Source organism: Pseudoliparis swirei, chromosome 7 (genome assembly GCF_029220125.1).
Source record: "Pseudoliparis swirei isolate HS2019 ecotype Mariana Trench chromosome 7, NWPU_hadal_v1, whole genome shotgun sequence".
In the NCBI taxonomy this organism is placed as follows: domain Eukaryota; kingdom Metazoa; phylum Chordata; class Actinopteri; order Perciformes; family Liparidae; genus Pseudoliparis; species Pseudoliparis swirei.
Genome location: NC_079394.1, coordinates 27274478 through 27296040, shown reverse-complemented (window position 1 = coordinate 27296040; position 21563 = coordinate 27274478). Strand labels below are relative to the sequence as shown.

Sequence of the window (21563 nt, the reverse complement as noted above, 5' to 3'; positions counted from 1 at the left end):
TTGTACGACAAGTGTAATCTGCCAGCAGCTCATCCAATAACTTAATAAGGCAAAGGCAGCGAGAACAAAGTGAGTTAACCTTTTAGCCGATGTTTGCTTTGAACTTGAGCCATGTGCTCACATAGTGGAGGGAAGCAGAGGGAGTGTGTGTGTGTGTGTGTGTTGGGGTCCCGTGCAGGGATAAAGGTGAAGAAGTGCAATATGTGGGAGGAGAGGCATCGCAAAGAATCAGACAAGAGGGGGAAAGGGCAAAGAGAAAGTCGAATAAAACTTGTCAGTGCGAATGTACAAAGGTACCTGGTACAACGGACTTACAGTAATACCATCACAGAGCAATACATGTTGAGAAGAGGGTTGGCACATTTGGATACAATTAAAATACAATAACGTAATATCAAATAATAAACAAAATCAGCAGCAATTAAAATAATCAGATCTTGGCACTTCAACATGGAGCCAGAGTCCCGCCTCCTCTTCCAGCTGCCTCTGCTCCACTTGCATCAACTCAAAAGCTTTTCTTGGGGTTTGATGTCCATGTTCTAAACTAAACTCATTACAATCACTACAACCATGACGCTTTACATTCAGCATGTGAGTCAGTCACAGTGCTGCGGGCAAGGTCTTAGCTATAGGTAACAGTGAGGACACCAAGGTCTTAGTTATAGGTAACAGTGAGGACACCAAGGTCTTAGCTATAGGTAACAGTGAGGACACCAAGGTCTTAGCTATAGGTAACAGTGAGGACACCAAGGTCTTAGCTATAGGTAACAGTGAGGACACCAAGGTCTTAGCTATAGGTAACAGTTAAGACACCAAGGTCTTAGCTATAGGTAACAGTGAGGACACCAAGGTCTTAGTTATAGGTAACAGTGAGGACACCAAGGTCTTAGCTATAGGTAACAGTGATGACACCAAGGTCTTAGCTATAGGTAACAGTGAGGACACCAAGGTCTTAACTATAGGTAACTGTGAGGACACCAAGGTCTTAGCTATAGGTAACAGTGATGACACCAAGGTCTTAGCTATAGGTAACAGTGAGGACACCAAGGTCTTAACAATAGGTAACTGTGAGGACACCAAGGTCGTAGCTATAGGTAACAGTGAGGACACCAAGGTCTTAACTATAGGTAACTGTGAGGACACCAATGTCTTAGCTATAGGTAACAGTGAGGACACCAAGGTCTTAGTTATAGGTAACAGTGAGGACACCAAGGTCTTAGCTATAGGTAACAGTTAGGACATTAAGGTCGTAGCTATAGGTAACAGTGAGGACACCAAGGTCTTAGCTATAGGTAACAGTGAGGACACCAAGGTCTTAGCTATAGGTAACAGTGAGGACACCAAGGTCTTAGCTATAGGTAACAGTGAGGACACCAAGGTCTTAGTTATAGGTAACAGTGATGACACCAAGGTCTTAGCTATAGGTAACAGTGAGGACACCAAGGTCTTAGCTATAGGTAGCAGTGAGGACACCAAGGTCTTAGCTATAGGTAACAGTGATGACACCAAGGTCTTAGCTATAGGTAACAGTAAGGACACCAAGGTCTTAACTATAGGTAACTGTGAGGACACCAAGGTCGTAGCTATAGGTAACAGTTAGGACATTAAGGTCGTAGCTATAGGTAACAGTGAGGACACCAAGGTCTTAGCTATAGGTAACAGTGAGGACACCAAGGTCTTAGCTATAGGTAACAGTGAGGACACCAAGGTCTTAACTATAGGTAACTGTGAGGACACCAAGGTCGTATCTATAGGTAACAGTGAGGACACCAAGGTCTTAGCTATAGGTAACAGTGAGGACACCAAGGTCTTAGCTATAGCTAACAGTGAGGACACCAAGGTCTTAGCTATAGGTAACAGTGAGGACATTAAGGTCTTAGCTATAGGTAACAGTGAGGACACCATGGTCTTAGTTATAGGTAACAGTGAGGACACCAAGGTCTTAGCTATAGGTAACAGTGAGGACACCAAGGTCTTAGTTATAGGTAACAGTGAGGACACCAAGGTCTTAGCTATAGCTAACAGTGAGGACACCAAGGTCTTAGTTATAGGTAACAGTGAGGACACCAAGGTCTTAGCTATAGGTAACAGTTAGGACATTAAGGTCGTAGCTATAGGTAACAGTGAGGACACCAAGGTCTTAGCTATAGGTAACAGTGAGGACACCAAGGTCTTAGCTATAGGTAACAGTGAGGACACCAAGGTCTTAGCTATAGGTAACAGTGAGGACACCAAGGTCTTAGTTATAGGTAACAGTGATGACACCAAGGTCTTAGCTATAGGTAACAGTGAGGACACCAAGGTCTTAGCTATAGGTAGCAGTGAGGACACCAAGGTCTTAGCTATAGGTAACAGTGATGACACCAAGGTCTTAGCTATAGGTAACAGTAAGGACACCAAGGTCTTAACTATAGGTAACTGTGAGGACACCAAGGTCGTAGCTATAGGTAACAGTTAGGACATTAAGGTCGTAGCTATAGGTAACAGTGAGGACACCAAGGTCTTAGCTATAGGTAACAGTGAGGACACCAAGGTCTTAGCTATAGGTAACAGTGAGGACACCAAGGTCTTAACTATAGGTAACTGTGAGGACACCAAGGTCGTATCTATAGGTAACAGTGAGGACACCAAGGTCTTAGCTATAGGTAACAGTGAGGACACCAAGGTCTTAGCTATAGCTAACAGTGAGGACACCAAGGTCTTAGCTATAGGTAACAGTGAGGACATTAAGGTCTTAGCTATAGGTAACAGTGAGGACACCATGGTCTTAGTTATAGGTAACAGTGAGGACACCAAGGTCTTAGCTATAGGTAACAGTGAGGACACCAAGGTCTTAGTTATAGGTAACAGTGAGGACACCAAGGTCTTAGCTATAGCTAACAGTGAGGACACCAAGGTCTTAGCTATAGGTAACAGTGAGGACACCAAGGTCTTAGCTAAAGGTAACAGTGAGGACACCAAGGTCTTAGCTATAGGTAACAGTGAGGACACCAAGGTCTTAGCTATAGGTAACAGTGAAGACACCAAGGTCTTAATTATAGGTAACTGTGAGGACACCAAGGTCGTATCTATAGGTAACAGTGAGGACACCAAGGTCTTAACTATAGGTAGCAGTGAGGACACCAAGGTCTTAGCTATAGGTAGCAGTGAGGACACCAAGGTCTTAGCTATAGGTAACAGTGAGGACACCAAGGTCTTAACTATAGGTAACAGTGAGGACACCAAGGTCTTAACTATAGGTAGCAGTGAGGACACCAAGGTCTTAGCTATAGGTAACAGTGAGGACACCAAGGTCTTAGCTATAGGTAACAGTGAGGACACCAAGGTCTTAGCTATAGGTAACAGTGAGGACATTAAGGTCTTAGTTATAGGTAACAGTGAGGACACCAAGGTCTTAACTATAGGTAGCAGTGAGGACACCAAGGTCTTAGCTATAGGTAACAGTGAGGACACCAAGGTCTTAGCTATAGGTAACAGTGAGGACACCAAGGTCTTAGCTATAGGTAGCAGTGAGGACACCAAGGTCGTAGCTATAGGTAACAGTGAGGACACCAAGGTCTTAGTTATAGGTAACAGTGAGGACACCAAGGTCTTAACTATAGGTAGCAGTGAGGACACCAAGGTCTTAGCTATAGGTAACAGTTAGGACACCAAGGTCGTAGCTATAGGTAACAGTGAGGACACCAAGGTCTTAACTATAGGTAGCAGTGAGGACACCAAGGTCTTAACTATAGGTAGCAGTGAGGACACCAAGGTCGTAGCTAAAGGTAACAGTTAGGACATTAAAGTTGTAGCTATAGGTAACAGTTAGGACACCAAGGTCTTAACTATAGGTAACAGTGAGGACACCAAGGTCTTAACTATAGGTAGCAGTGAGGACACCAAGGTCTTAGCTATAGGTAACAGTGAGGACACCAAGGTCTTAGCTATAGGTAACAGTGAGGACACCAAGGTCTTAGCTATAGGTAACAGTGAGGACATTAAGGTCTTAGTTATAGGTAACAGTGAGGACACCAAGGTCTTAACTATAGGTAACAGTGAGGACACCAAGGTCTTAACTATAGGTAGCAGTGAGGACACCAAGGTCTTAGCTATAGGTAACAGTGAGGACACCAAGGTCGTAGCTATAGGTAACAGTGAGGACACCAAGGTCTTAACTATAGGTAGCAGTGAGGACACCAAGGTCTTAGCTATAGGTAACAGTGAGGACACCAAGGTCATAGCTATAGGTAACAGTGAGGACACCAAGGTCTTAGCTATAGGTAGCAGTGAGGACACCAAGGTCGTAGCTATAGGTAACAGTGAGGACACCAAGGTCTTAGTTATAGGTAACAGTGAGGACACCAAGGTCTTAACTATAGGTAGCAGTGAGGACACCAAGGTCTTAGCTATAGGTAACAGTTAGGACACCAAGGTCGTAGCTATAGGTAACAGTGAGGACACCAAGGTCTTAACTATAGGTAGCAGTGAGGACACCAAGGTCTTAGCTATGGGTAACAGTTAGGACACCAAGGTCGTAGCTATAGGTAACAGTGAGGACACCAAGGTCTTAACTATAGGTAGCAGTGAGGACACCAAGGTCTTAACTATAGGTAGCAGTGAGGACACCAAGGTCGTAGCTAAAGGTAACAGTTAGGACATTAAAGTTGTAGCTATAGGTAACAGTTAGGACACCAAGGTCTTAGCTATAGGTAACTGTGAGGACACCAAGGTCGTATCTATAGGTAACAGTGAGGACACCAAGGTTGTATCTAAAGGTAACAGTTAGGACATTAAAGTCATAGCTATAGGTAACAGTTAGGACACCACGGTTGTGTCCTAAAAGTTGTTTCTGGAATCCGAAGGTTTCACTGACCTTTGGTAGAGTTCACACATTCTACAGCTGCATGCGTAAAGCACACATGGTGGATTTACTACAACTTACAAGCTTGTAAAAAAAAAACATCTGTAAGGGTGCTTTTATCAACATTGTTTTTATAGAAATAGTTAAAATGCCCCTTTGAATGTGAGAGGAGTTTCACGTCGTGTCGAACGCACAGAGAGTTATTGCCCAACCCTGCGGTCTCCCTCAGCTCGACTGGGAATTTCAGCAACTTTCATCTCATTGTTTTCAGTTTACGACCTGCAACTGTTTTGCTTCCCTCTTAGCGCTCTCGTAGCATAGTTTCCAGCAGCAGCGTGCAGCTGTTCAGCAGCAACAACAAAGCTCGGATAAAGCTCCCGCACGCTATGTACCAAGTTAGCGACTAGCCGGTGAGCATAGCGGAGCATTTAGCGGCTATGAGGATCCAGATAATTTCCTCAGGAGCTAAATAAGAAGTGAGTATTCATCAATGTGGTATATTTTCACCTACCCTGTAATATCAGTGTTTACGAAACATGCAAAGTCAGAGCTCAAAGGTTTAAGAATCTATATGACATGCCTCGACTTTGGAAGACCACGTCTCTGGGAGAAGAGAAGAACATATGTAACAGGCCTGGGCGCGCTAGGAGATCATTTCTACAATATTACGTGATTCTGTCTTTATCTGGGTCAAGAAAGACTCGAGTCAGGTTTTTAACTTCGGGGTTTCACGTGTCTTTGGGTTCAACCTGTTCAGTTCCCAGGATTAGGTAATGATGCCTGCATGTGATTGGTCCACGAAGGCCGGGGATAATAAACTCCTCCTATTTTTTTGTGTATAAAACATATGTTAAAATGCTTGTTCGGTAGACTTTCTCAATTCGGTGGCTGAAAGTACTCCAAACGGCCTGCAGGCGTTTGCTTCTGACCTGTGCTTGTTAAGAATGAACCCAATATTCTTATTAAGTCCTGTTGTCCATCGAATCTCTTTTTTCATCAATTTCTTCAAAACCCATCCCACGATCGGCGAGCAGTAACGACATCATCATAGCTAATAAATGTAAAATGTATAATGTATACATACTGGATAAAGGTGATTGTGTTTGTGTTGTTTTAGTTTTGTTTATTCCGGCTGCCCAGCATTGGCCAAACAATCACTTCATGCGAGTTTTAAATGTAACTGTTTTTCGGCTTTTAGGAAAAAAACATTGAAACCGTATTTTGTGCGTTGCATTTCTTTTGGAGGTAAGTCAGAAATTGGGGTTGAGGTTTCACCGGGAGAATTCTCCCTCAGTATTCCTGAATCCTGACTCCTCGTGGGAGCTGTAGCTGTTGAATGCCAGAAGAATAATCATTTCTTTGTTATTATTAAAATGAGGCTATCATAGTTCACTGTTCAGTGTAGTAATATATTCCCATGTTAGATTATGAACAAAGAACCAAACTAAAATGTTTCCTCTTTTCAGGAGAAATGACACAACACACCCTGCATGAGAATGTCTATTGTGTCTCTGTGTAAGACAATCTGTATTATATATTGTTATAAAAGTTACCATTCCAGGCCTCCTTGCAGAGATATTTAGTGTGCAGCAAAGAAGACGGGCCGGTGTTCTGCCCAATCCCCACGCATCACTCCTCAACCACATCATCCACACCTCCTCAGTAACTGCCGAGAAATGTAAACAGAATTCCCAGGACTCAGCTAGGAATGGCTGGGAGAAATATTCAACGCAACCAAACTGTTGCTGATCACTAAGAAACAAACATGTAGAGCTGTCAATCTCAAAATGCTTAACTGTGGGACGCTGTTGCAATAGATGCAGATGTGGGTGACCGGTTTCAATGTTTTTAAGTGGCCCTACACAACTATCATGCACATAAATAAACTCCTCAGTGCCCAGCACAGTTGTTTACATGGGAATGGGAGGAATTACCAAATAAGAGTAACCGACTTTATTCCCCTCTGGGGAAGCGAGAGCTCTGGAACGGAAAGCCTGGCATTCCTAAAAGAAAACAGAAACTCTGGCCTAACGGGCCGTTGACGTGTGAGTGCGCGGCCAACATAAGCACTGAAGCCGACCCCGCCGGCTCGGTTTGTGTTGGAAAAGTGTTGAGACGAAACAACGTGAGAAAGTTGCATCGCTTGAGCTTCAACTGAAAAACAGCGTCGACACACTGAGCAACCAACAATGAAGCGTGGCCTCCTCTACACTTACCAGGGTTCTTACACATTTTGACCAGTGGATTTCCAGGACTTTTCTATGACTTTAAACCAAATTTCCATGACCAAACTGAAATCTCGGTATAAGCATGAAAAATGTCGAAAATTTTGCGTATTGAGAGCGTACGCCGGCTTATATTTTGAGCGTCTTTCTTTAAAAAACATATTCATAATTTCAAACTCGTCGTAAATGAACACGTGATCATAACACATTTTCCTGACTTTTCCAAAACTTTTATGATTTAAGTTTTTTCCATGACTTTTCCAGGCCTGGAAACGACCATTTTAAAATTACATGACTTTTCCAGGTTTTCCATGACCGTACGAACCCTGACTTACACACGTGAGATTTTAAATCCACTCGAATAAGCTTCCTTTTGAACTCAAGAAACGGAGGCGAAAACGCACAATCACGCTCAAACACAAGCACGTCTCTCGAGATGCAGCACACTGTTTCAGGCCGGCCAGGCTCGGAGGGTTCTGCCTCTCTCCTCACAGGCGTTGCCAAAACAGAAAAATGCTGGCAGACATGAGGAATAAACTTGGAAGGTTTCTATTTAGGGCTGTAATCCCCCCGTGTGTAGCGTGACCTCTCAACTGTTAGGCTTTAAGGTCTCTTGATGTCCAATTCATCACACTGGTAGAACATCAACATCACTGTCAGTACATGCGCCCAATCAAAGTGATTATAAAACAAAGTGAATTCAACAAGGTTGTTTCATTGAATGCGTCCAGCCGACAGTATATTTGTTCATTTTTGACGGGCCTCATGTTGAGTGAAGATCGTGGCGATTGCGACACTAAATGAGCTCGCTTTTACTATTACTTACACACTTCTTGCAAGACCCCTGGTGCATTTCTCTGTATGACTGGAGAGCACTATCAAAGAGCGCCGTACGTCTTAAACTTAGGTTTCTGTATCGTGGGAGAAGGCAGTTTGATGTAGCAATAAAGCACCGAAACATGACAGTGGCTCGATAAACTAAAGAACAAGATGCAGGTGTGTTATCTTCCAGATAACAGAACGCTTGTACCACCCGTCGTGAAGGGTTTTACGACATGTGGATTGTGAAGAAAAGGAAAATACTAGGATTAAGTTGTCAAGTGAATTCATGTCGGTCCTTGATTTTGTTGCTTATCGTTATGTGTAATTTGTTTTCTGTGACATGGGGGACCACGTCAGAAAAGAAGTGTTCACACTTTTCAGGTTATCCCACGGCTTGTTCTGTCTTCTTTATCCATAAATCAAATAAATAATCACTGCAGCGAGAGATGAGGCAACTGTACTGCAAGACCTCACCTGTCTGTCTGATGAAATGAAATAGAACAGAGATAGAAAAGGTCTGTCATGAATTATGCTTTGCCCACTTAAGGGGAAGAAGGGCAGGCAGAGATTTTCCCCTCCCATCATCCTCACTCTCTAGACTTAGCTCTCACACACACACACACAGAAACACACACAAATACACACATTAATATACATTTATCAACCAATATCTCCTTTGTTTTCTCTCCGTCTCTATCTTGTATATATCAGGATGTAGAAAGGAGTAATGTGAGATTTGAAGAATACGCGGAGTGAAATATCGCCAGCTCTTGGCGTCGGCGTGATACTTTACCAAACATAGCATCCTGTGGCCTCTCTCCTCACCTCCCCCTCCGAGGAGAGCTCGGCCTGAACTTAAAAGCTTTAGGCAACAAGTGCAGCATGCTGGAGCTTTACTTGGGCTTGAAATATTCTTCTTGACCTGAACCAGAAACCTTCACTGGACTACACCACAAAAGTAAAACGTAATACCCCGAAGATGTTCCCAGAAAGTGAAGAAGAGGATTTCTGTAAATGGTCATATCGCTGTTACCCACATTGTGTTGTGTGATCACTCTCAGAATACCGTTCTGACATTGTTATCCAAAACTGTGTCAAAAATATCATTTTCATCTAATCATATTATATCAGGGGGGAGAAATGTGCTTGAAGGGTCACTTTTTGTTGGCTACCTTCTGCATCTTGCTTCCCATCAGAATATTGGTGTACAATACAAAATCATGACAGAATTTCTAATTTTTTGATGTTGTTGCATTGTTCAGCTTTTCCGCTCTACAAATGGACTAAACCGTGTGGCAACCCTCCCGAAACCGGTCTGGTCAATCTACTGAGTTTTTAATTTCTTGTTTTTTTTCTTCTAATTCTAAGACTTCCTGTTCTCTTGGAGCAGAGCAAAGCCTTTCCACTCCACAGTCCCGTCGTGAGTGCTCGTCCTTCTGCCACTGCCGCGGGTTGAGGGGATGGCTGGTCTTTCAAAGTGGCTTATTGCAGCCGCTGTTCTTCGAAGCTCAGACCTCTTTGGATTTCTTTTTTTTTTACAGGGGCTTGCCAAGTATAGTTTTACACACGTCTTTTTTGCGTAGCTGTAGCCATCCTTCACACGGTGGAAGGTGACCATCTCTGCTCGAGGAATGTGGTACACGGAAGGGATCTCTCCTCCGATCACTGTCGGGCTTCTCATGATGCGATGCACGTGAAAAATACGAAACAAATACCACAAGACTCAATGGTTGCGTAGGATGAACATGGATCCATAAAAAGCCCACCCTGTGGTCGTCGCATGTCTTACGAGGGCATACGCATTAGCACATGTGCAAAACAATAGAGTGTTTTGATTTGATCTTGGTGATCCGAGTAATCGACAGAAATATAAAAAAATAAAAAAACAGCTCAGCCCCCTCTCGTTCGCCACGCTACTCGACCATTCAGGACAAGAAGTCAGACTTCATGCTCCCCAGCAGCTCCGCCCTCTCTTCTCCCGACGTCCTCCCATCCCTGGAACGGTTCATGGAGAGGCAGATGTTTCCTTTTCCAAAGTTTCCCCTCCCCCGCCTTCTCCTCCTCTGACCGCTCCGTCCCTCCCTGCGTCAGCCTTGACTTATCGCATTTGCACAGAGAGACAGCGCACAGTCAGACAGACAGCCTCGGCCGAGCCAAGATGTCACACCGGTGACTCCGGCCTCCTGTCCATCGGAACACGCACCCTCCTCGTCTCCGTTTCTACCTCATTCCCTCTGGACACACGCGACTCCGTGCAGTCCAGAAACCGGAGCATTTATCAAGGCTTTTATAACACAGTTTGCTCGACTATGCATAAACACACGGCAGGGAGGGCTGCTCAGTCTAAACACTCTGCATACACACACACAGACACACACATAGGGCCACTCGCTCTCCTAAAAAGGCCTACACTTGGGCCGACTCCAGGATCCGACACCACCCTGCAGAGTACTTTGACATTCTGCTTCCGGAGACAACGGTGTTACATTAGGAGCTTAAGTGGTGGTGATGAAGCAGAACAAAGTGACCCTGTCCTGCTACACGGCCAGTGACTCTCACGTCAATGCTCATCGAGGCGGTGTGCTCTGCATAAGCCCACATACCTCACAGTATGCTGGTAAATATTGGGTTTAACAAGGAAATAAAATAAGTGAATCTTATATAATGCCATTTATTTCTGACAATGCACTTCAGAAAGCCCAGAGCATGCTATTATCTGTCGTTTAGGTTTTATCTGTAATAGACTTCAGACTGTAAGGTAATCCTATTTCTCAGGCGATTGCACAATCGAGATTCCAGGAAATTAAATTGAGGCTTTCATCAATACAAAAAAGGCCAAATGCTGAGAAAATAGACAAAGAGAGATGAAGGTTTAGTCGTATAAGTGTGTGTGTGTGTGTGTGTGTGTGTGTGTGTGTGTGTGTGGCGAAGAGCAGAGTTGGTGTGTTGGAGTCTCTACTGTGATTACTTGTAACTGTCAAACCCAGAGAGATCGGTTATTATTCCTTTTATCATTTCACAGACTTTAAATGTGATATTTCACAGGACATGTACTTTTAATGTGAAATCAATAAAGCATGGTGGGATTACTATACTGGAATTCTACAACGACAAACTGCTATAATTATCTGATGGGTATCTTCCTGTTAAATGTTTTGACTGTAAAGTCACAGTATACAGTAAAGCTGTTATTTTACTATAATTAATTGTAAAAAGAATTCACAGCAACTTGCTGTGAAAGTAATGTAAAGTAGCCAGTGATTTACTGAAAATGTAGAGTAAAATATTTTTTACGAAATAAAAAAGCACGGGTGTGGATTAAGGTAGTGAATGACATTTTTCTTATTCAACCATTTCCCCCCGACATTTAAGCACTGTGTCGATTTTGGATATTTTACATGTTGGCCCACTTGGATTAAAAAAAGACAACGTGACGGACAGCAATGCGCCACAGACTCTTCACCAAGAGTCAAGGATAGCGTGATCAATGAACTGACGGCAACAAAACCAAAACACACACCGTCAGAAGGGTTTTAAATATTCAGTTGTGGAAGTCCAGCACTGCCAATATTACAATGAACGACTCATTAAAGTTCCATGTACACTATGACCATTCTGCCTGATAGGCTGAAGACAGCAATCAATATTTCCCACACAAAAATTCTACTTTGAAATATGAATACAATTCTTAAAAGACACTAGTTGCACATGCACACATTCTTCTTTTTTAAATATTTTTCAGATAGGAGTCCCTTATTGGCTCAGAAAATTGGCTCAGAAAAAGAAATACTTCCATTATTAAACTGAAACACTTCATAAACAACACAGTTTTTATGAACTCGAGTGATATTTTATGGAGTAAATTGCATGAACACTGAATCTTTTCCGGTTCCCTCGTCGTAATAAATGACACATTTCCATTGAGCTGAACCCTCGGTGGGCTGCAGGGCTGGGATCCCTCCTCCCGCAGGACCACATCCTCTCACTCAACACCCTCTGCTCGCCTTACATAACGGACAATATTTATAGGCGGTGAGTAAATGTGTAAGTGTGTGTGTGTGTGTGGGGGGGGGGGGGGGGGTTGTATGTGCTCTCACAGTCTTATTCATAGTGGGTGAGTCTTTACCAGAGCTTGGGCGAGGTCAAGCTGGTGTGACAAGAGCAGGCAAAACCCCTTTGATCTCAAATGGATATTGTCCATTAGATTTTAAATCCTGTTTGACTAATTAACCGATGACAATGATACACCTGTTCTAGGTTGACTCAGTGTGTGTTTGCCGTGTGTCTTTGTCCACTTTGACTCAGCGGAGTCAAAACGTTGCACTGGCAAAGGCTGCAAATAAATCAGACTGCTGTTGTCCATTTTTTACCGTTGGACTCTTTGGAACTGTTAGGTTGTAATAGTTTATTTTGATAACATCTGCAGAGGTCTTATGTTTTAAATTAATACATATAGAAAGATATTATAATGGAAAATATTAGGGAGAATATTGATATTGTTATTAATGTATTATGAAGCATAGGGGTCATGTTTACTCTATGCAAATGTAAATGGCAAGAATTAATGTATATGGCATGAGAGTGACTGTATGTTAGTATTATAGATTGACGAAGCCGGTTGAATTCCGTCAAGTGACTTACAATAACAAGGGACTTTTATTGTGAAAGTGACTTTAATGCGGACAATAACAAGACGGGACACTTATTGTGAAAATACTTGTTTAGCGACTTGACCGGAAGTGACGTTTTGACCGGGGCCAGGGACATTGAGTATAAAACTCAGTGGATTAGAGAAATCGGGTCTCTTCCACAGGTATTCTCGGCGCCGGAAGGAGGGCGGAGGAGCCGATGAAGACCACGATCGTGAGGCCTTGAATGTTTGTTCTACACTTCCTGCCATGAAATGTTGATAACTTAATTCACGCGCGTCCGGAAGCCTGTTCTCCATCATTTGCGAAGTGCCCAGTTTCAGAACTACTTAACAGAACCGACTGAGTGTGTGTGTGTGTGTGTGTGCGCGTTAGTGTGTGTTCTACCTGTCGAGGGCCGTGCTGGTGGCCATGCTCCTGGCGAAGCCCTTGACTCCCAGCTGCCTGAAGTAGGGGATGATGGAGAGGTTGGCGGCCATGACGGCCAACGAGTCCGCCGGGTTCACGAAGAAGCCGTTTTCTCCGAGGATCATGTAGCGGTCCTGACAACAGCACAGAGTGAGCGTCGCTTTGAGTTTAAAGTGTCGTCAAGTCACCCGAAGCTTGACAGAGAATAAGGCTGGTGATCTTCTCGTACGATGACAACAACAGACTCCTTTGTTGTCTTCATAATTCTGCATATGAAACACATGAATTCAACACATTATGTGTAAATCTGTTCAACCAGCAGCCACCAAGCACAACCATTGGGTGACAGTTGGATTTGCAGTTCTGCTGTAAAGACAAATGTTCAACACAAATGATTGAAAAACTTTTTTCCAACAATCGCAATAACTCCTTCAAGTTTGGAAGATATTACTGACGGTGTTATGTAACTAAAAAAAGAAACCTTCACACAGAAAGACTACAACCTCTGGTGCTATTGACTGTGGAGACAGCAAGCCTGGTGGGAGGAACAGAGGAGATATGGCATAATTCTCGTGATGCAAAGCTAATTTACTCAACCAAGGGTGTGTGTGTGTGCGTGTGTGTGTGTGTGTGTGTGTGTGTGTGTGTGTGTGTGTGTGTGTGTATGCGCCACAGACATGGCTATTGGATGACATGGTGGAAAAAGTGAGCTGCTTGTTGGCTCATCATGGATACAGAATTATTCCGTCCCATTGCTTGTCTTCTTGTTATCAATGAGCAAACAATAACAAATAAAAAATAAATAAGGCTCTCTCTGGTATCTATGGGTGGAGTTTAATGACACTGACTTAGTCCTAATCGGTCAAATAAAATCTGAATAGTTCACAGTTATGGAAAAACATGGTTGTACTTTTTTTTTTTAATCTCGAGTTTAAAACTAAAGCTCCTTTTGGGGATTTGTTCCTCGACCACAAGATGACACATGACATGTAAATGCAGAAAATGCAATTTAAAAACTCCTCCGGACATGTTTCAAGACGACGGCTCACCCCATCGGCATCGAATGCAGCTCCGAAGCCAAAGTCGCCTTCCTTCATGGCGTCGACCAGAGAGGTGGCGTAAGTCAGGTTGGGCTCCGGAGGTTGACCACCAAAGTCCTCCAGGGGGACACTGTTGACTGCAGAGTTAGCGGGAGCTCCCAACTCATCACACAGGATCCTGCGTACATAGGGGCCCATCACTGAGGGAAGAGAACAGACAGAAGCAGTTGAGTCTTCCATGAGGTTTACGACAGCTCAGAGGCTGCTTCGTGAGCGACAGGGTGAGTTCTCTGACCTCCGTTCATGGCATCTATGTGAACCTTGAGCTGGTCTGGTCCTGTGAGAAGACTTTTAATGGCACTGAAGTCAAAGATGCTTCTCAGCAGCTGCAGATACACCTCGACCGAGTCGACGATCTCCACTGGAAAAGCACAGAGAGGAGTTTCTTTAGCTAGGGTGACCAGATTTGAGTTTGTGAAAAAACATCTCGTAGTAGTGTAGAGCATGCCGCACAAACAACAATGCAACTAGTGGAGGCGGCAAGTTGCTCGGTGTTGCCAGATTGGAAATGGTGAAGTATCGTACCAAAGGCTCAAGATGGTCGTATTTGGAGGATAATTATCGTGTATCTGGCAACCCTGAGGTCGGTCGACCAATGACTGTTCTCTCTACAGTCAGAGCTCGCGCAAGAAGGTGGAACGTAAGGGAGATACCATTTCCAAAACTCGTCAGGGCTAAATACTAGTTTGTGAAAGACCCAGAGAAACAGAAAAATCCGACGAAGCAAAATCCCGACGTTTTTGGAACCTGCCGGACGCATTTTTTAGGTCTCAAAAAGAGGACATGTCCGGGGAAAAGAGGACGTCTGGTCAGCCTACTTTAGCACCGGATGGCGACGTGTTTGTTTGTCTTTCAGAACGTTGAAAGCAGCGAGCGAGCGTTGTACCTCTGAAAGGTTTGAACTTGTTCTCCAGGTCAAATTCTTGTCTTCCCAGCCTGGACAGGTCAATGTGGAGATCGGGGCAGATTGCGTACTCCTCCAGCTTCCGGCTCACCTGGTAGATCCTCTCCATCACGGTGTCCGAAGACGGGCCTAGCACGCAAAGAAAGACATACATTGATGCCGTTCAAAAGTTTGGGGTCACCCAGACAATTTCCGGTTTTCCATGAAAACTCACACTTTTATTTATCAAATGAATTGCTAAATGAATAGAACATATAGGTTAGAAACAATTATTTTTATTTTAAATATATTAATTTTGTTCTTCAAACTTCAAAAGGAAGGCCAGTTTTATAGCTTCTCTCACCAGCATAACTGTTTTCAGCTGCGCTAACATAAAAGGGGTTTTCAAGGGTTTTCTAACCCTCCGTGTGTCTTCTAAGGCGATGAGCAAACACAATGTACCATTAGAACACTGGAGATGGACCTCTATACACCTATGTGGAGATTTTATTAAAAAACAATCGTTTCCAACTAGAAAAGCCATTTACCACATTAAATTTAATGTTATCTTCATTGAAAAAAACAGTGATTTTCTTTGAAGAATAAGGACATTTCTAAAAGAAAAATCTTTTTCTTAGTGACCCCAAACTTTTGAATGGTAGTGTATGTGAAAACAGTCTTTTTTTTCTCAATAAAAAACAATAATAATACAAAACATCCCTGACTTTTACAGATGGTTTCAATCCCCTACGTTCGACTTAGCAAATATTAGGACACTAGGATAATCAGAAAACAGGCGCTCACCTCCATTCGCCACGTTGAACTTGATTCCGAAGTCTCCAGCGGGGCCTCCGGGGTTGTGACTCGCCGTGAGGATGATCCCGCCGATGGCTTTGATCTTCCTGATGATGCAGGAAACAGCCGGGGTGGACAGGAGGCCGTTCTGACCGATTACCAGACGGCCAATCTGATTTTAAATAGGAACAACGTCAGTTGCACATCAATCCAGGCAGTCACCTATTGTTATAATGTTTTCCAAGAAGCTGTGACACAAAATATAGATGGGGGGGAAAAAACTACACTGACCTTTAAACAAATGTACAAGAGCCCATGGGTCCCACTGGATCTAAAAGCAACACGGGCTCAAAGCACTGCATCATTCTACAGGTGACTAAGTGACAGGCAGCTTTAAAAGAGCAAAATGATCTGCCTCAAGAGGGTGCCTAAATAACAGAGCTGCACTCTCTATTTATAATGCGTACGCTACTTTTAAAGCGATAATACCACCGGCATCACATCATTCCCCTGCACATCAGCCATTCTAAATAAAAGTATCCTCACTGGAGAGGAATTTATTCTCCCGATGTCAGTGTATCCTCCCAATATCCAGCATGTTGCGTGTGTATAGAGAGAAAAGACAAGGGAAGTGAGGCACTACTTAAAGATTTTTAAGTTACCTTCACTCTGATTTTTTAAGTTGTCTGAACTGACATATTATGAGTTGACTTAGCTAATGTTTACTCCAATTACATCAGTTGCCGAAACTCTTTTTTTTGTTGTTTTAAGAATTTAAAATTATTGAGCTACTTTACTGAGAAATTTTGAGGCAATCGGTTTCCTCACCTTTTTCAAGTAAAATTAACTTATTACATTTTACAGTGTAGTGAATGGTATTGTGTGTAATGGAGTACCTCAGTTCATGTGAAAAGCAATGAATTATTTCCCACTATGATCACATTTAATTCAGCAACCCGTGTAATGGAGATAGTCCATGCATTGGGCGGGTCATCCGCAACTGTTGTCTGACTTTTGGTTCAATGCCATATGGGGATCCCCCATAAGCATGAGGTTTGGCCCTGGAGAGGTGGAGGGGGGACATACGTCGGCAGGAAAATAGAGCAGGATGGATGGATGTGCTGATAAGGCCGACATCAAGAGACACTTGGCTGGGCCAGCAGGGGGAAAAAAGACTGATCTCAAAAACAAATGATATTCCCTTCAGACTTTCCCTTGGCGCCGGTCCAAACCAATCACAAAGATCTCGGAGCAAGCGTTTTAAAAAAGGAGCTGCGGGGAATTTCCTCCCCTCTGTCTCTCCCACTCGGTCTTCCTATTTTCGTTTATCTGACACTTGAGAGTTCACACACATTTCGGCCGTGTGTGCGTGCGTCAATGCCGCAGATTATTACTTTTCCCCTAAAGTGAAGCGCTCGTGTCTGTGTGAGGATGAGCTCACGCGATAATGCGAGATAAGATTGTGATGCTGAAGCCAACGATGACCAACTGTGCAGTCTGTGGATCAACGGGATGCAATTGTACAATTTTGATTTCAGAATCCAAAAATATAAAAAAGCGGCCTATGTTTTTTTTAAAGAAGTTGTGGATCAATCTGCTGAGAGCGTTTCTTGGCCGAATAAGTTGCAGGTCACCTCATCGCTGTTCATACATAGGTTACATCATTTATTTATCTTATCAGTGACCCCTGAATACAAAGTTGAGGTTATTGTCTGTATGAGTTGAGAGCACTTCAATTAAAGATGGGTTTTTCCACTTCTCAGACTGTCATTTTTTGTTTTTTTCTTTGAAAGATTTGAAGAAACATACCTTTACAGTGTTCTACAAGACAAATGGAAATATTAGGGGGGAAAAGTCTACATCATTTTGTTCTTTTTTTCATATTTCCTCCTCTGGGCGACAGCACATGAACACCCTGAATACAAAATGTTTTTTTTCATCACCAGTTGTTTCATTGCAGTGATAAACAGCAACACAATCACATATAACTGTTTACTTGGACTCATATGTTAAAATATATTAATTTTCTGGTTTATTTTTATTTCAATTTATGATAGGAATTTATATGCATTTTTTGTTTCTACCTATACATTTTCAGTCTTTCTCTTTTGTATATTATAAAGAATAATATTGTATTGTATTTGGTTTGATTGACTGAATAAAATACACAAACAAACAAAAAAACAAGATGTAACCTTTTGGTTTTTACCAAGCAAAAATGTCAGACTTGTGCAGAGTTGGGGGGGCTTACAAGTGTGTTGATATATTGGAACAAATGCTCCCCAGGCCGTGGGCCCGTCAGGACTGTCACCCCCACCCACCCACCCACCCCTCCTTATTCCTTACCCCATTGGCAGCTGCCATCTGCACGATCACCTCGGTGGCAGCTGGGCTGAAGTAGCGGCCGTCGCTGCCCACCACCATGGTGCAGCCCTGCCGGTCCCGCAGGTCGATGGAGGACAGCACGCTCTGGATGTAGTTCTGCAGGTAGTTCTTCTTGCCCTCGAACACCGCCGTCTTCCTCCGCAGCCCGTTGGTGCCGGGTCGCTGGTCGTCGAAGGGGGCGGTTTGGACCGTCAGCACCGGGATGGGGCTCGTCTCCATCCTCCTTCTTGCGGGGACCCGGCGAGCGGGTCAGTTACTGGAGTTCGCTTCTGCTTGGTTCCGAGTTTTTTTTTTTTAAAGACCCAAGAAGGAACACAGAGGGGCACCGCGTGGGCCTGTGAGGTGAGGGCGCAGTCGCCGTGCCGTGGGGCAGTGACGCAGGGATGAAGGGAGACACCCAGACACCAATCAAACAAATCCCCCCCGGCGGTGTGTGTGTGTGTGTGTGGACGCCTTCAGAGCCGCATCCCCTCAGTGAGCATCCAGCAGCAACTCTCCTCTCCGTTAGACAACTCCCCTCCTCTCCCAACGAGCCTGAACTGACGACAAGAGAAGAAGAAGGAAAAAAAGAAAAGAAAAAGCAGGCAGGGCCAAAATCTTCAAGGCCCACAATCAGCTGAGCCTCTGGACAGAAATAGACCGTTGGCTGATGGCGGAGGGGGATTGTGTCGGGGCCCTTTCTGCAACCGGACACTGCTCGTGTCCGAGCCGCCCGGTATGAAGCCGGGACCGGACTCACACGCGGGGCTTTTTATAAGTGACAGAAACGCAGAGCAAAACTCCTCTAACTTTTTATTTTTCATTGGAAGCTCATTTGTTTCTCTTGCATGATATTTGTATTAAATTGTTAGTGCCGGCTTTAAAGGAATCGAACCAGCGACATTGTATTTATTTGCTGTTACACGAGCAGGTCCGGCCGTCACCCGGAGGCTGCGCGCGTCTGCGTTATGCCTGGTAGACAGCGCCACCTGGTGGCGGGAAGAAATAACTAGATTTTTCGTTTAAAAGAGCGCTGATGAAGTTTCATAGAAACTATATCAAACTGAAGGGAGATTTTTAATTGTTATTAATTTAATTATTTACGCTGTTATATAAATTATAGATAAAATACCAATGTTGATAAATGTGAGCCTTCAATAAGAGTAATATATGGAAATGTTTATTTAAATATATATATAATTACAGTCTCATTATAAATCAATGAGTTTATTTTTAGCAACATGAACTGGAGCTGGTATCATTGTCACTAATAATGCTGGTGAGAAATTGTGTTTTAAGTTATTTATTGTTTCCGTAAGTCTAGCCAAATGATTATAAAGATATGTTTTAACCGTTACAGATGAGTCGACTTCTTTAACAGTTTAAAATATCATAAACCAACAGTGCACGTGAGGACTTGACTGGGAGGATGCAGGCTTGTTGTTTGCCTTTAATAATGGTGACATAATATGACTTTGGAAAAGATAATTACACTTTATAAACTGACCCTTATGAATTATCAACATAACAAAATCGTAATATGTTTTTGACTTCATAATGCAGAGAAGCATTAATATCAGCTGCTTTTTCAAGTACAGGCTGTTAATATAATAATATTCCCACTGCGCCCTGATCCCAAACAGATATGTACAAACTGTAAATGACTACTTTAAAATTAAAATAAATACAAACTATAAAAATGGTAGCCTATATAAATAGCCGAATAAAGAGCTTGGAACACCACAGATATTTTTCAGACATTTATTTTGACAAGTCAATTACTAACAAAAACACAACGATGGTTTAGACTGCAACAAGTCTCACAAATATATATTACCACTCTTCTTATTTACACGCATTTCTTTTAAAGACATAACTTTGAATGTCAACGCACATAAATATCATGCAATTAAAACATTTCTTTAAGAAATGGGCCACACCAACATGTCTTCACACAGCATCGGACACACAGACACTGACGGCTTCAACAGTGATGGTAAGAGAGTCTGAGATGCTCGTTTCTTAAAGGGGCCGTGCGCAGCATGGCAGAAGGGCAGAACGGGGTCCTGGGAGCCTGCAGGAGCGTCGGAACCAAACAGGCAGCGCGGCCCGTCATGAGATGCGCGTACCCGAGAGCGCCGCGAGGGCTGTGCTGTGGGTGTGTGCTCGGTGGGCCGAATGGGGAGGGCTTGCTCATGATGCTGTCGATGCTGAAGGAGCACTTTGCCTGCGGGCCCGGCTTTGGCTCAGCGGGTTCCGCTGCGCACAGCTGCGCGCTGAAGTCTTTCGGCCCACTGCACTTCCCGTGACTGTTCAAACTTTGTGGCAGAACGTGATAAGAGGAGGGAGGCATCATGATGCCCTCCTGCAGAGGCATGTACCGGATAGGAGTAGTGGCCGGGGGGCTTACCTGGCCCTGCACGCAGTACGGTAGCCCGTACGCCCGGTAGCAGTTCAAGTTGGAATAAAACACGAGACCGTCTTTGCCAAACTCGGGCTGGTTTCTCTTGAAGCGCTTCCTTCGCCGGAGGAAGCTGCCGTTGTCGAACATGTCCTCTGAGGCGGGGTCCAGAGACCAGTAGTTACCTTTGCCCGGGTTCCCAGGCTCCCTCGGGATCTTGATGAAACAGTCGTTGAGGGAGAGGTTGTGCCTGATGGAGTTCTGCCACGCGGGAAACTTGTCCCTGTAGTAGGGGAATTTGTTGCTGATGAAGTCACAGATGCCACTCAGCGTCAGCTTCTTCACCGGGCTCTGCAGGATGGCCATGGTGATGAGGGCGATGTAAGAGTAGGGAGGCTTTACCGAGCTGCTCTGGGCTTTCCTGGACGCCGGCACGTCCGCGCAGAAACTGTTCTCGCTCTCCCCCGAGGAGTCTGGCTCGGAAGAGTCGAATTCAGCACTGGATTCTGCCGAGGACCCGGGGTCGGGAGAGCACTCATCTCGATACAAGCGCCCGTGGCCAGGCTCGTCCTCCCCCACTATGTCAATCGCATCCTCTTCTAAAGGCAAATCGGCGTGTTGTGAAGCTTCAAACTCACTGGACAGAGTCATGATCACACGCAGAATGTGTTAAAAAACGCGTCAAAAACTCAGCTGTGCCAAAGATGCATTAATAGTTCGCCGTGCGTAAAAACCAAGAGGGCCCTTCTCGTGCGTAAAAGCGCATCAGCCGTCTGGTTCTCCTTAAACCCTAGAATGCCGATTTGCCGTGGAATGGAGGGCTGAGGCTTTATATGCAGGGAGACCACTGTCCTGCAGGCCAGTCCCATTAACCCTCTGGACCTATCAGAGTGGTCCCTCGCCGCGGGGAGCCAGAGGAGGCAAGCACACAGATGGGGGGGAGTCCTGAAGTGCGCACGGCCTATACTCATGTAGAGAGAGCTCAAACTGTTGCAAAGTATTTCATTAAATGTGTTTAACGGCAAGACTGAGTGCACACAACAACGTGCATAACATTAAAACAATATGTAAAA

At 44.1% G+C, this 21563-nt stretch overlaps 2 protein-coding genes across 2 annotated transcripts in view; both read right to left on the bottom strand.

Moving 5' to 3' along the window:
* The window catches only part of pgm5 (phosphoglucomutase 5), a 30413-nt gene extending 11195 nt beyond the window's left edge, over positions 1 to 19218 (bottom strand). Inside the window, exons 1-6 of the mRNA XM_056418846.1 lie at positions 18072 to 19218; positions 15735 to 15897; positions 14934 to 15080; positions 14283 to 14408; positions 13997 to 14187; positions 12927 to 13081 (exon numbers count right to left, since the gene is read on the bottom strand). Of these exons, the coding sequence (XP_056274821.1) occupies positions 12927 to 13081; positions 13997 to 14187; positions 14283 to 14408; positions 14934 to 15080; positions 15735 to 15897; positions 18072 to 18329 (1040 nt within the window). The 5' untranslated portion in view covers positions 18330 to 19218. The remainder of the gene's footprint in view (positions 1 to 12926; positions 13082 to 13996; positions 14188 to 14282; positions 14409 to 14933; positions 15081 to 15734; positions 15898 to 18071) is intronic.
* A 721-nt stretch (positions 19219 to 19939) lies between these two features.
* Positions 19940 to 21182, bottom strand: foxd5 (forkhead box D5). The gene has a single exon (XM_056419677.1). It carries the CDS (start codon positions 21139 to 21141, stop codon positions 20074 to 20076), a length of 1068 nt encoding a protein of 355 aa, XP_056275652.1. The 5' UTR covers positions 21142 to 21182; the 3' UTR covers positions 19940 to 20073.
* Between the last annotated feature and the right edge of the window lie 381 nt (positions 21183 to 21563).

Coding starts and splice junctions, on each gene's coding strand:
- foxd5 (XM_056419677.1), bottom strand. CDS start 21,141: ATGACTCTGTCCAGTGAGTTTGAAGCTTCACAACACGCCGATTTGCCT.